The sequence below is a fragment of the Megalopta genalis genome, chromosome 15 (assembly GCF_051020955.1).
Source record: "Megalopta genalis isolate 19385.01 chromosome 15, iyMegGena1_principal, whole genome shotgun sequence".
In the NCBI taxonomy this organism is placed as follows: domain Eukaryota; kingdom Metazoa; phylum Arthropoda; class Insecta; order Hymenoptera; family Halictidae; genus Megalopta; species Megalopta genalis.
The window spans coordinates 3,716,339-3,730,614 of NC_135027.1; the positions used below are offsets into that span (position 1 = coordinate 3,716,339).

Genomic DNA, 14,276 nt, shown 5'->3' on the forward strand with positions numbered 1-14,276 from the left:
TAAATGTCGCTATAAGTCTGTGAGACAACCAATAACCAAGGTTACTGGTTACTGGTTATACGATTGAAAACAATATTCCCAAGCAAACTAACCAATTTTGCTTTCGTACTTACATACAGTAAAATGTTCTTCAAAGGATGGCATAGGAGTTATTAAGAAACATTTACTCTTGACAATCTATTTGACAAGAGAAGAAGACTATGACAAGTGCGCGTTATCAGGCTATTGAGGCACACAATATTCTAGTTGCATGCGCGTTCAGGATAACAATTGTAACTTCATATTCAAGCTAATTCTTTCGAAAGATATACAAGATTATATCGCGATACAATACTTTTTAGATGTCGCAGTTTTCCCAGATCTGACTCTTTTCATTTCTATCCATTGTGCACAACCGAGTGCGCAATCGCGTGAATGCGTCGCCTAGTGCCTGAGCGGCGAACCACAGGACGAGCACGCGAGACGCCATATTGAGCGAATGTTGATTGAATGTGGTTTAGGTGTTTACGCGGTTCCAAGTAAAACCCGTGGAAAACCGTATCGATTGCCGTGTGGCCCGGTTCGAGTGCTCGCGAACGATCCACTTGGTGTACCAGTTGCACCACGCGGTGATAGAATGAGCGGCAGCGACGGTGAAGACGGTCAATGCAATAGGACGAGAGAAAGCAACGTAGTAGCGATGGGTGACGTTCTCGCTAAGAAACACGCAGACGATGTACCTTGCGATACCCGCACCGTTGTAGACGACGATCAAACGCGGCAGGAAGTAGATCTGGCTGTCGATTACGACAGCGACGCTGTCAGGTCGCCCGTCGTCGCGGACTTGGTTCCTGACGCGGTACGTTTTCTATCGCCGAATGTAATTGCATCCCCTCCGTAAGCCATCGATCATAAACCATCGATATTTCTTTCAAGGAAGAACGATGGGTCTGGTACATTAATATTCTACACGCTAAGTCTTCGTCTTTTGTGTATCTTAACCTGTTAACCAGAGGACTACGAGTTAACTCGTCGTCGAGAAATTTTTCTCCAGCGCGCATGACGAGTTAACTCGTCCCCATAACTTCAAGATCACGCGTAACTATTCGAAGTCAACAGATCAGTCGTTTTTTTTATTATTACCTTGTCAGTATGATGTTTAATGCTTCTTTTGACGACGAATAATGTGAACTGTATTGTACGAAAAATGTTTACAAAAAATGATCTTAGTTACTCCAATTGTAAACTAACATTAAGCACTGTATCATTGAGTAAAGTAAGTGTAAAGTATAGATCTTATACATATGTACAACAGTAAAGTAAAGTAGTGTTTGTTAGTTTACAATTTGTTTTTACACTTTTATGTTTTACATATAAATTATTTGTTTATTTGTTTTTGGTCATTATAATTATAGCATAATGATCTGAGCTGATGTAAATGAAAATTCTAGTCGATTTATGGGCTGAATAATATACTTGCTTTGTAGCATTGCATAGATTTGATATCCAAATTGTTTTTATCTTACATCAGTTTTAAATGGAACATTTTCAAGAATTACTAACACATCATAAGAGTGGTATAACATTAATTGTTATAGATTGTTCTTCTTTCAGAATATGGCAATAGACATGAATGCAGTAAATGCTTTCATAAAAGGTGCAAGAGATCCTGGATATGTACAAAGAGATACATATAAAGTAAGAAGGTAACTATCACTGTTTTGAAATGATCCACATTGCATTGAGAAATAAAAAATTATAATACAATTCATTTTTATTGCAGAGATCTCTGTAGGGAAGAATTGCAAAAGTTCATGAAATTCCAAAATTTATGGACAGAATTGCAACAATACATGCGTGCTTCTTTCAATGCTGCCCTGGAAGCATCTCATAATCCAGGAAGCTTGCAGTTGCAGCAAAATGCACTTTCTATGGAGAATATGCATGAGATTGTTCTACAGTAAGTTTAAAGAATGATTTCTCACTCACAAAGTCCCTACAAAGCCAACGAATTAATTGTTTGTTCCTTTCAGACTGTGCAATTGGGATCCCTCACAGTTATCTTCGAGGCTAGTGAGTCAGGCGCGAGAATTTGTTGTAGAAGTAAAAGTTCGATTGATAGCTATTCAACGTGATCGTAGTGTAAATAATTTAGCAGAAACTTTTCTTACAGGTAGTTTGAATGCTATTTTCTTTAATATTACAAAACCTTTTCTTAACCACTGTATGTACCTTACACATATGTATTATATGTGCAGGTCTCTTAGATGATTATGATGCATTGATATCAACAGCATCTCAAATATCTGAATTAGTAAAGCCTTTGAAGGGTTATTTGTGCAAGCTCACATGGGACTGTTTCATTAAAAAGTTATATCAGATCTATGTATACGATGACCCGATGTTACAGAATAATCTGTCTCCTTTTATCGGACAGGTAAATATATGAACACTATATAAATATCTGTTCGAAAATTACGTCAGGAATAAAATTTTCCTTCGTTTCTGCAGTTAAGGAAACTTTTGCCTTTGAAAGGCTCGAAGTACGAAGGTCTTGTACATCGATATTTAGCGTTTGACGATAAAATGATAAAAATTAGGGATCTGTGGCCAGACACTAAACCATGGATGGACAAATACAAGTAAGCAGTTTTAGAGATTATTTTATGTTTGATGTAAGCAGGTGTATTCGGTGGCCTCGGTGCAAGGGAATAAATGTATGATCAGAGTTTCATAAACAGCACACATTTCAGTGCAGAACAAGCAGTTCAAATGACCAGCCTTAGACAAATATGGAATACTTGGGAAGTATTTTCGGTAACTAGGAAATTTATGGAGGAACGTATGTCCAACAAATCGCTCGATAGTGGGAAGTATGTTATCATACAATAGGAAATAAACTTTTCTAAGTTATTAGATTAGTGCTACAGTATTATATTTGTTACAGTGAATTACAAGAAGTGGATGGTCAATTGTCAACGCTCGCAACGCAGGGGAAAGTTACTATCTCTGAAATGGATAGTAGGCCAATAAGTCCAACTCCGGACTTCAGTCTAGATTCGCTGAATATACCATCGACTGCCGAGATGGTTCAAATTCTCTTACATGATTGGAATAAAGACCAACTTTATAAAGTGGCAGAAACGGTGGATGCGATATCTACGGCTATTTATGCGAACGGGTAAGACAGTCCTGCTATCTTTTACTGTAAAGTATAATTTGAATCAGTTTATGAACAATTAAATATATTCAAGAGCTTATAAAGAAGGAACTTATAACGAAGGAGGGTGCTTAGAAGACAACACAAAGGATGGGAAGTGTTGTGAATTTCATTCGTGTACAGGATCTCCAGTGTCACCTATTGTAAGAAGGATTTATATCGCCTTAACATTACTCTGTTTCCCGAATTAATTAACTAAATTAATTTACAGATGAATAAAAGCGACACAGAAAGTATAGGATTGCCAATAGAAAATCCATTTTCACAACTCATTAATGGTTTTTTAGGTAAAGTATCTTTCAATAATTAAATAGAAATTTTGTTTATATCATTATTATAAATTCTAATAACGCTATTAGCTGTACCTGAAACCGCTGTACCGAATAACCATCCGAAACCTGTGTCTCCTACAACCGTAAAGATAAATTCAGAGCCAAGTAAACCTGCCGTCAAATCTGGTTCTACGCAGTCTGCTCAAACACAGACGAGGCATTCTACTACGCAGACGCCGAACACCGCTCACAATCATCCAACACATCAGGGTAGGTGTAAGTTGTAAATTATTCCATTTGATTTCGATCAATTGGTCCATTTAAATAGCTTGAACGTTTTGTGAGAGTACAACAATGATGATTCTTGGAAAAAATCTATTTTATTTGAAAGCGTTACTTTTCATAAACATAAAAAAATATTCTTTATGGAGTTAGACAATTTTTTTCAAAGTTCAAATTACTGTGAACTTGCAGATTAAAGTGCACATTGACCTTGTAAAAGTTCATGTATGATTTTTTACAAACAGGTACAACTCATCCTCCACACACGCACGGACCTCTTCCGGACCTGGTTAAAAACACAACTCCCCCTCACAGATCTCACACACACAACGCTCATTCGTCGCATGCATGTCACAAACAGGCCAACGTTGAGCACATCAAAAGAGTGTCGTGTAATGACTGTTAGTACACATTCGACGTTTCTATTTATACCGATTCCATAACTATAATTTATTGTATCATATATTTCGTTTTCAGTGAGTTCCGGGGACGGTGATTGTTCCGATTCCGGAAGCAGTCAGGAGGACTCGTGTTCGACCAGTAGTTCAGCACAAAGAGACTCGAGTAGACATTGTGACTGTTGTTACTGTGAAGTATTCGGACACGGAGTTGTAAGTGCAATGTTCCAGTTAACTTTTGGATCTATCTTCAATATAATTATATTTACAATAATCTTTGCTTTGCAGCCTTCTGTAGCGCCGGTTAGTAGGAATTACAATGAAATGAGGGAAAGGTTACGACAGTTGTTGACCAAGAAGAAAGCTAAAAAATGTAAAGCTACGTGTAGTCCCTCAAAAAGTTCCTCGGAATCGTCGACCAATACAAATCCGGAAACGAAGGCAGTGGCTAACACAGCACCAAGGTCTAATACTCCAGTTTCCGCTGCCCTAACAGTTCAACAGGATCAAAGGGATCAGAGGGACTTGGAAGAATTGTTGGAGTTCATCGAAGGTAATCAGAATGGGAAAAAGGATAATAATAAAAAAGCGGAGAAGAAGGCCAGACAAAAGCAGAGGAAGGTTTGTTGACCCAAATTCTAAATTTCTCTGCGCGTTTCTAACATTGTTTTAATTTCATTTTTCTTCTGTAATAGGTAGAAGAAAAATTAAAAAGAGATAGGCAAGAGGCAGAAAGACAAAAACTGATAGAATTACAGAAAAAAACGCCAGAAGTGACGATCACAGTAGTAGATCCACAGAAACCCGTTCCTCAGAGATTATTACCTCAGTGTAATCTTCCCGAAGTATCTATTTTACCCACGTCACCGCCAGTAGCGTTGCCGAGTGTAAAGCAATTAAGTAATAAAAAGAAAGACAAGCAGGAAGTTTGTAGCAATAGTAGCAACACTAGTAGCAGTAGCTGTAGCAGCAGTAGTAGTAGTAGTACCATTAGTATAAATAGCAAAACGAAGGTTTCACCTGTGAATACGAATGCGAAGAACAAAAGTATTAATTCGAATAAAGCGGAGAAGACTGTGGCCGCTGGCCAGACAAACAAGACGACCGGCAAACCTGACAAAGCCGAAATTATTAATAAGAATAACAAGGTGTTGACAAGTACCAACGGTACGAATGTGAAAAGTAACCAGAACATTACAGAGAAGTCACTGGCGATGGACTTGAACGAGAAGAAATTGACGAAAAAAGAGAGAAAGAAACAGAAGAAAGAGTTGAAGAAACTGGAAGAGACGAAGGCGAAAGAGGTGAAGAAACCGGTTCAGGCCGAGAGTCAGCCTCAGATGGTCACTATAAAAAGGGTCATGGAGTCGAACAGCGCGGAACCAACGGTCACGATCACATTGAAAGGTCAAACGCCAGCCGAGGACAAGGTATTGTTCACCCTGGTGAACGGCCAGACCAAGGAGGTCTCCCTTCCCAAGTTGGAGAACGAACAGAACCAGAACATCAGTGGGAAAAAGAAGAAAACCAAAGCCAATAATAACAACAATAACAGTACTAACAGTAATAACAACTCGTTGCAACAGGGGAATAAGACTCAACAAACAAATAACTCGAAACAACAGTCGCAAAATAAAATTGGTGATAACAAGAACGTTAAGCAAGGAAACAGCGACAAGACTAAAGGGAAGGACGAGAAGAAGGTGCAACAGCAAAGTATAACAGAGACAAAAAAGTCAAAGAAGGATAAAAAGAACACTGAAAACAAAGAGAATGTTTTGCAGCAGAATACAGTGAACAAGAATAAAAATCAACAGCAAAATGTGCCTAATAAGAAACAGAATAAAATAAACACTCCACCCCAGACGCCAGTCTCCCAGAAGTCCTCGAATCTCAGTAATGAAAACAATAAGAAATCGAAAGGTCAAGAGCAAGACAAAGGCAGCCAATTGAATTCCAATAAGAACAATAAAAATGCTAGTAGTAATGCAGCATGTAAGCAAATGAAAAATGATAATCAGAAGATACAGTGTAAGATACCCTCGCAGGCCACAATGAAGCAGCGCTCAGAGATTCAACCTGCTTCCACGGAACGAGTTAACTCGCCTTTGAGTAGCCAGTTCAAGGACATCAGTGCGAATTCGATGATCAACATAGAAAACTTGAAATTACCGCCTGGCATTACGATAACGAAGGTGGATGCTCCTGCCAAGCCATTGCCGATAAAGTCAGCTCCGTTGCCCAAACCTGTGAATCCTCCTAAACAGACTACCATAATCGCGGCTCCAATGAGTAGCGTTCAGTCCAGTTACTCGAGCCCTCAGGCAGGTGGTAACGTGATCGTAGTTGATACCGGGAAACTGAAACAAGACCTTCTCCCCAAGCCTACAGAAAAAGGTGAGTACAGACTTTATAGATTGTAACCTAACAGCATAAACATTTTTTCCATTTCATTCTATTTTCACAGAGGTATCTAAGGAGACACAGCAAAGTGTAAGCACTACAGGGAAAAAAAAGAAAAAGAAGAACAAAAATGCAGCTAACTCCGCCAACAGCAATAATCAAACAATAGCGCAGAACAACGATTCTTTTGTCAACGAGCATACCGATGAACCAGCCAGAATACTGCACAACCCTAACACGAATATGGTGACCATAAGGAACCCAGCATTTGGTCCGATGAAAGTCCCACCGACTCAGCAAGCAGCTATCATAAAAGTGTCTGAAAACGGCATGGTGACCATTAGGAGTCCAGCGCTGCAACAGGCGATCAACGCAGGGCTCACGTCTCCTCCAAAACCTGATTACATAGTGAAGGGTGATCTGTCGTCCAGGACATCGACCGATGGTCCAAACCTGAAACATACTAACGGTATTATCCCGTCTAGTCTGGCCGAACTGAGAAGTAGGCTGACCCCAGACTGCACAACCCTCAGCGATCTGGCTAACATCCAGATCAGTAAAGTGACCAACGGTCAGCCGATACCAGAGAACGGGATCAATCTGAAGGGAACCAGCGTGACTCTGACGAAGGTGAGAACAGAGACGAGCATAAAGGATGTACAGAGCGCGAAAACGGCGGTCCGGGAAGCCATAAATGCGTCGATAGCGGCGTCAAGTAACGGGAAGAGCAAGAAAAAGAAAAAACGCGGAACCGGCACGAGGCAATGCGGCGATGACTGGAACCTCGTTGGTGAGAAACAACAATAATCAGAGTTTAACATGTAAATTTGCTTCTTTCATTTTTTGTTTTCCTTAACAGACACTGTCAGAAACACACACACGCACACCTAGATGGGTCATTCCACATTAAGTCAGTTGTGCTTTGAGAAGGACATCAGAGATTTTATTCAAAATGAAGTATGAGGAAATGCACTAGGGTTAGTTTAAGTCATCGGGAGGATGATAGTTTAAACCTGCCACAATGATAATTAATGCTAAATCATTGTGCCATTTAGAATCGAATCTCTGGCATGACTTAGCGTGGAATGATTCAGATATACAAGTGTACACCCAGGGGGCAGCATTCCTAACCCCTGGTACTAGAGTTACTTGAATTGACTTGTTTGTTGAAGACACACAGAGTCCATTAATTGACAACACAGCCAGTATTGAGTCTCCGGACACACGAGCGTGTAGGCTGGATCGTACTGACGACGGTTTTTCTTTCGTTTCGTTTCGTCAGGAGTGGACAATGTACCGCGTTAGGACGAGGCTAGGTCAAAAGATTTATTCAAATACCGGATGATACACAGTCGGGATCTCCTCGAATTGGCCGCCACGAATTTCTCAGGGGATGGGTCCGGAAGATACTCTGGCCAGTGAGCACTATCTTTTCTTTATTTTCTTTTCGATGTTCGCGCGTGCCGACGACTTGTTTTGTTGGATGATCCAGGTGATTTTTCTGTCGAATGCAATCTGTAGCCTTAACTTTCACGTACAAGGTATCTCTGACCTGATGCTGTACCTTCAGGATTGATTTTGCACGAAAAAGAGAAGTCGAAAATATAGGGTAATATCTTTGGGTACTATATATCATTTCTGAATAAACTTTATCTAGTTGAAGATATATTTATGGTTACAGTTAATAAAAATATTAAAAAATCTTTTATCAGGCCAGTTACATTTTTCAGAGCACGAAAGAACAATACAAAATTTTATTCTAAATTTTCCACTTATCTTTTTATGTAAAGTCACTACTTTTTGGCTTATATCAGTTCAGAGGTGCTCTGTATATGCGCCATGTGATCTTAAACAAGTGTCGCTTTGTAGAGGTGTTCTTTAATCTTGACAAAAATTTCTAGTAAATGATAGTCCATAATTACATCTAATAAATAGTGATTCTAACTTGGTAAGTATTAAAAATGGCTCCACTAAGGAAGCATGTGAAAAATTCAATTTTAAATTTGTTTATCATTGTTAGAGTTGAAAATAATATTCTATCCCTTTTATATAAATGTATAAGACTTGATTTGTTGGTTTAAAAATTGTCAATATTGGTTTTATGAATTTTTACTAGAAATATTTTGTTAATTCTGAAGTGTAGAGTACATCTACTTTGACACTGGTTAGGATTACTTTTGTACAGTGTGTAACGCCACAAGTATGCCAGATTTCAAGGGTGGATTACTGAAAAAACGATGACGAAAAGTGAATGCAATCAATGACAGATCCAGTCTTCCTCGTTTTACAGAATTACCTCATCTATGTATCTTCGTAGAAGGTACTAAGAAGTACCAGCTTGCATCTCGAATGTAATACTACTATTGATTAGTATCGTTTATCATGGTCAAATCAGGCATATGAATACGTGAACTTTTCCCATGAATTTTTCACTGCGACGTTCTTGAAGATCGACCCATTTGTCGTGTTACATCCTGGATACTTTTTAAACTTGGACCTAGGATAGCTTGTAGCCTCTCTATATTTAGGGACCTCTCAATTGTCTGTCCCTTCTTCTGATTATCTATTCTGCTACCCATGGCAAAAAGTACTCGATCGAACAGTTTAGGCCTATGCCATATTTACTTACATCAATTGACAATATTTATATATAGCATGAATAATTTAAATATTTTTATAATATTTTACTTATTTTATTCACATAATTTATTATTTTCTTGCTAGATTTTTTATTTATCAAGAAGTACTTTGAAAAATGTATTTAAAAAGATGTTGACTATCGTTTTAAGTGTTCCTGGAAATCGTCTATACATAGTATATTATTGTCTGTTTATTTGCACGAGTGTAAATCATTTTTTCCGCGATCAACCACATAACCTTGGTCGAACCCTCTCTGTCAGGGGTGGCAGTCCCTTCTAGAAAGACAATGATGGTCGTAAGCACGCGGAATTCTCAGCAAAAGCATGACAATTAGAGCCCTCTGATTCTAGATCTATATAGACATCGATCGACCGATTCAGTAAATCTGTTGTCGCACACACATAGTCGACTGTGGAAAGAGAAAGGACAGATAAAGAAAAGATACGTCGGTCACTCAAGAGAGCCACGCTTTGCTCAAGTTAGTTGACACAGCCAACTTGTCTGCTATCTGATACATTTTATTGTGATACCAGAACCGACCAAAAAGTCTAGGCAATAATGACGAGATCATATATTTTTTTAATCAACTGATGACGTGTTTCAATAAAAGAGATTTATTATTTTGCCCTACATTTCTATTATACTCTCTTTTTCCCTGTCGGTCATTGATGCCATCCAAAATGCTGCATGCGTATGGATAGATCAAGTCAAGTGTTATCTTTCTCTTTATATCTTTTCATTCTCTCCCCTTCTCTCTTTCTTTCTCGTACACGTATACACTCGTTCTTTTATGTTTTATTCAACACCCACGATTCATTACCCTTTTTTGTAGGGTAATTCATTACCCTTTCTTCAGACAGGTCACCTGACTGAATCCCATAATTTTAGGTGCAGAAAGAAACTTTTAAAACAATAGAGGAGACTAGAACCACAGTCTAGTATATGATCTATTAAATCGTTTATTAAACTACAGCTAAAAACATTTCTTTCTGTTTAAAAAATTATAGGAGGCTGGTTTGAGGGACCCCACGAACACTGTAGATTCTTTTTCTCAATTTTTCCATCTTCGTGTACCCATACTTAAGCAATATCCGGTTCAACCAAAGAGAGAAATAAGAAAACAACGATACTCGACTATCTGCACAGCAAACTTTAATTCTGTCCCCTGTCTCCCCCCCCCCCCCCCAACCCTCTACCTCCACTAGGCGTCATCAACTTCTAGTATTCAGAGCGTGTCTTTTCCAGAGAGCGTATTCACGCCCAAAGATATAGACCTCGAGGATGGGGAGATGGACGACGCTGAACGCGAATTGGAGGCATTCAAGAGGTTTTGCCTGCAATCGGTGCCACCCCCGCGCAAGGAGAAGGTCAACCTAAACATCAAGGACATCGTGCTGAAGAAGAAATCGTCGTCGTCGTCGTCGTCGTCCGCGGCGGCTGCCGCCGTCATCGCCGCTAATTAATTTCACAGCGATAATGACTCTAGAGGCCCTCAAGTTCGCGTGCGGTGTTGGCTCGGTGCGGAATTAATGGGAGTTTCCATTGTGAGGGGCCGCCTGAGCTTAAAACCTCCTGAAAAGTACGCTTTTTCTACGGACAGACAATAATACATGATTTTAATCGGAATTGTCTGGCGGTTTTATTTTTGAGCATTAATGAGCGTTACCCTGAGCAATCCCCTTGACTCCGCGTGGTGGTGAATAGGCTAATTTGGGGAATCCGCTATGCGAGGATCCCCATGGCTAACAGGGAATCTCTGGTTGCCATTTGTAGAGCGATAAATACTACTACCAATTATGTAGATGTGTACGCAGGTGGTTGATATTAAATGTATGCTATTGCAAATAGCCGAAATTTGTATCTAGACAGAAGTTCCAGGCGAATGGAAGGTCACTTAACAAGTTGGCAGCTGTTGATATAGACCTACGTTATTTTAAAGTCTATAGTTGATGACTCATTTTAATATTCTCAATTTGTAAATGCAAAAATGTTATAACCTTTACAAAATTGTGTGCTGCTAAAATGTTAATTATCTTCCACGTGAGCAAAGATGTAAAATAATTGATAAGGTATACAACTGCCAAAATTGCTATGCCATTTTTTAAGCAAGATCTCTATTTATTACTGGATAATAAAAATTTACCACCTGCAAAATTAATTATTGGTAAAACATTGTCGCTCGACAAAGTCTCATTGAAAGATTCGTTATGCCAACAGCCTGACCCCTCGAAGCGTATTACATACACGCGTGTCCCGTAAATTTTCCAAGAATATAAAGCGGATAAGACATGCGATAATTGTGATAATACTCGGAATCTCTGGTGGTAATAAGAAAATTCTGTTATTTTTGCATCGAGCCAACCACCGTCAAACGATAAATGTAATACTGCCACGGCCGATGCGAATGAACACGCAATCGACTGGGAACGTGGTCCGTTTCCGGTTCTCGACGATTTTGTCGCGGTGGCTCCTGTGCTAATTACGATGATCGTTTGCGAAAAGAAAGGAAAATGGAATAATCGACGAAGATCAGCAGGCAGCCGCTGCGGTGTACGACGTTCGTAAAAATCGTCAACGAGGGAGACGAACGTCGTAATTTGTCGTCGTGTCGTTGTCGTGTCGGCGCCTAGTCGACTTCATATTTTTAATATAGTAGACGAGCGTGTAACAATTAATAGAAATTCTTCCTTTGCGGAGAGACAAATTAAAAAAACAAGACACCTTGGGTACAATGTACGACGGGTGGGGTGACGCGTTTGTTCTCGAGATACAGACGAGCCGTAGGTATATATATATATATATATTATATTATAAATAAAAAAAGAACAGAAAAGTGTATGTATGTATATGTATATCTATAAATATAGTAGGAACGAATTCTCCTGTCGATAGGCTGATTTGTTTTAATCGGCCTTCGATTTGATCGCGAGGAAGATCGCGGAATCGTGACATCGCGTCACACCACGACGTTTCCTCGAACTACTTCGCGATACTTAATCAAGGATAGTATCGGTAATTAAGCGAAACCCCACCACTGATGTATCGGCGTCGTGTCGACTACGATCGCGATCTAGGGGGTTTCAAAGATCATTTCATGGATCGACTTTTGTCCGATACACAACACCACTGACACACGTACACGGAGACACTTTCTCTCTTTTTTTTCAATAAAAGCAAATATGCATTTTTACCGAATTCATCTATTGTACTTCCTTGCCTCCACTGCCGTTCTTTGCAATTTTATTTACGCTATCAATTTCCATAAAAGTCCGAAATTCGCGAATGAACGAAAAAATGTATTGTATTATTCATCATTTTAAAGAGAATGATTCTATAGGTTTTTTAAAATGCAATGATGTATGCTTGTATGTTATAAAAACTCCATCTCACATATGTATTCCTGATAACCAGGCGCCAGAGTTCGGCTCTGATTTCTTATGCTATTTAAATTTTGTATATTGTAGCCAGTATATAGCTTGATAATCAGAAGCTAAAAGTTAAAATTTTTTGTTCCAAAATACTTCTAATAATTTTACGCATGATTACGATTTATTGTATAAAAACAGTTTATGATAATTAAAGCAAAATAAACAACTAGCGTCAATACACGTAGTGGTAAAACGCTGAAACTGTTCGTTAGAATTACCTACAAATGATAACTCTGATTATCTTCCAGGTGACGCTACTATGTCATCTTGAGCACTTTTCCGTAGATGGCGCAATGAGTTTTCTCCTACGAGATAGGGTTATTGATAAAAATAATCAATATGAATTTAAAAAACTCCAGCTAACAATTATTGGTATACAATATAAACTGAGAAGAGTTTTTTAAATTATCTAATACCTACAAAGAAAATATTTCATTTAAATTTGTACAATTTTTTTTTTTTTTAAAGTAAGTTTCCGGTGTAGGGTCTAGGTCGCACGGATCAATACAGACTACACAGTACATGAAAGCACGTTGTGGAAACAAGATAAGGTTCTGATTTATAGAATACTTGTTATTTCCTTATAAAATGGATCAATCACAAATTAAAATGGAAGTAGACGAGAGTATGAAAGATAATGATAATGCTCCGAGCAATGCAGAAACTTATGAAGAAAAATTGAAATATGTAAATTCCATTGCTTATCCTATGGCACCAAAGAAACTGGCAAAAAAGATCTACAAATGTGTAAAGAAAGGTACGTGCTTTTTGTATAATTAAGACTACTTTAACACTAAATCACTTAAGCAGTAATATTAACTAGTCTGCATTGCTTCATAAAAGTGAGAAAATCGAATTTATTTAGATTTTGTAAAGTTCCTATTAAAAAATTGCTTCAATAATGTAATGCATTTAAACATTTTCCATGAAAAAGTTTTTAAAGTTTTCAGAATTGCAAAATGGGAAAATGGTCATTTTGACCTCGGTAGGTTTAGTGTTAATAATTCATTTATAATACTTATAGTTTCTAATCTAATTATTTCAGCTTCAAAACAGAAAACCTATCTTCGAAATGGTTTGAAGGACGTACAGAAGCATCTTCGTAAAGGAGAAACTGGGTAACTTAATTTATTTATGATAAAGTAGTAGTTGTAGTATTTAGAGTAATATTTACCCAAGAAATATTGTATTTGGTAGGTTAGTTGTCTTTGCGGGTGATGTGTTTCCCATAGAAATTATGTGCCACTTACCAATTGTATGTGAGGACCGAGACATTCCATATTGTTATACGCCATCGAAACAAGATATTGGTAATGCAATGGGTGTGAAAAGAGGTAGTCTCATGGTATTAATTAAAGAGCATCCAGACTATAAAGACTTATACCAGGAAATCAAAAATACAATGAAAACATTACCGATTCCACTGTAATTACATATTTTCAACCAACCTGTAAATACAGTAGATGTACTCGTTAAAAAATAAATATTTCCTCACCATTTTCAGCAATAAGTATTATCAGAAATTAGTTAATATTTTATCCAAAGCGATAAATTTTATGTACAATTCTTTACATTTGTAAGGTTAATGTAAGCAAAAGAATAAAAAAATATATAAAACAAAAAATAATCTTTTGTTGTGTGAATTTAAAGAGAA

The 14,276-nt window shown here is 38.0% G+C and overlaps 2 protein-coding genes and 1 long non-coding RNA gene across 3 annotated transcripts; all 3 read left to right on the top strand.

The window, feature by feature from the left end:
• Positions 1-445: 445 nt before the first annotated feature.
• On the top strand, positions 446-12,389 carry LOC117229303 (uncharacterized). The gene is made up of 17 exons (XM_076526537.1): positions 446-838; positions 1,594-1,685; positions 1,763-1,939; positions 2,013-2,152; positions 2,238-2,416; positions 2,491-2,621; positions 2,721-2,852; positions 2,927-3,160; positions 3,234-3,342; positions 3,411-3,486; positions 3,559-3,747; positions 3,999-4,154; positions 4,231-4,364; positions 4,440-4,772; positions 4,847-6,548; positions 6,619-7,344; positions 10,440-12,389. The coding sequence occupies exons 1-17, from the start codon at positions 479-481 to the stop codon at positions 10,655-10,657; spliced, it is 5,088 nt and encodes a 1,695-aa protein (XP_076382652.1). The 5' UTR covers positions 446-478; the 3' UTR covers positions 10,658-12,389.
• On the top strand, positions 7,837-9,826 carry LOC143260583 (uncharacterized). The gene is made up of 2 exons (XR_013034864.1): positions 7,837-7,972; positions 9,545-9,826. It is a non-coding gene; the product is annotated as an uncharacterized LOC143260583 (long non-coding RNA).
• Positions 12,390-13,109: 720 nt separating the features above from the next.
• Positions 13,110-14,249, top strand: NHP2 (NHP2 ribonucleoprotein). The gene is made up of 3 exons (XM_033485726.2): positions 13,110-13,379; positions 13,668-13,740; positions 13,820-14,249. The coding sequence occupies exons 1-3, from the start codon at positions 13,211-13,213 to the stop codon at positions 14,049-14,051; spliced, it is 474 nt and encodes a 157-aa protein (XP_033341617.1). The 5' UTR covers positions 13,110-13,210; the 3' UTR covers positions 14,052-14,249.
• Positions 14,250-14,276: the final 27 nt, after the last annotated feature.

What these genes read in the sequence shown, in the direction of transcription:
- LOC117229303 (XM_076526537.1), top strand. Translation starts at nt 479, where the DNA reads ATGTTGATTGAATGTGGTTTAGGTGTTTACGCGGTTCCAAGTAAAACC. An exon ending in GATACATATAAAGTAAGAAG is followed by an intron (nt 1,686 to 1,762) that starts GTAACTATCACT and finishes TTTTTATTGCAG; the next exon opens with AGATCTCTGTAGGGAAGAAT. An exon ending in ACTCATTAATGGTTTTTTAG is followed by an intron (nt 3,487 to 3,558) that starts GTAAAGTATCTT and finishes TAACGCTATTAG; the next exon opens with CTGTACCTGAAACCGCTGTA.
- NHP2 (XM_033485726.2), top strand. Translation starts at nt 13,211, where the DNA reads ATGGATCAATCACAAATTAAAATGGAAGTAGACGAGAGTATGAAAGAT. An exon ending in CTACAAATGTGTAAAGAAAG is followed by an intron (nt 13,380 to 13,667) that starts GTACGTGCTTTT and finishes TAATTATTTCAG; the next exon opens with CTTCAAAACAGAAAACCTAT. An exon ending in CTTCGTAAAGGAGAAACTGG is followed by an intron (nt 13,741 to 13,819) that starts GTAACTTAATTT and finishes TGTATTTGGTAG; the next exon opens with GTTAGTTGTCTTTGCGGGTG.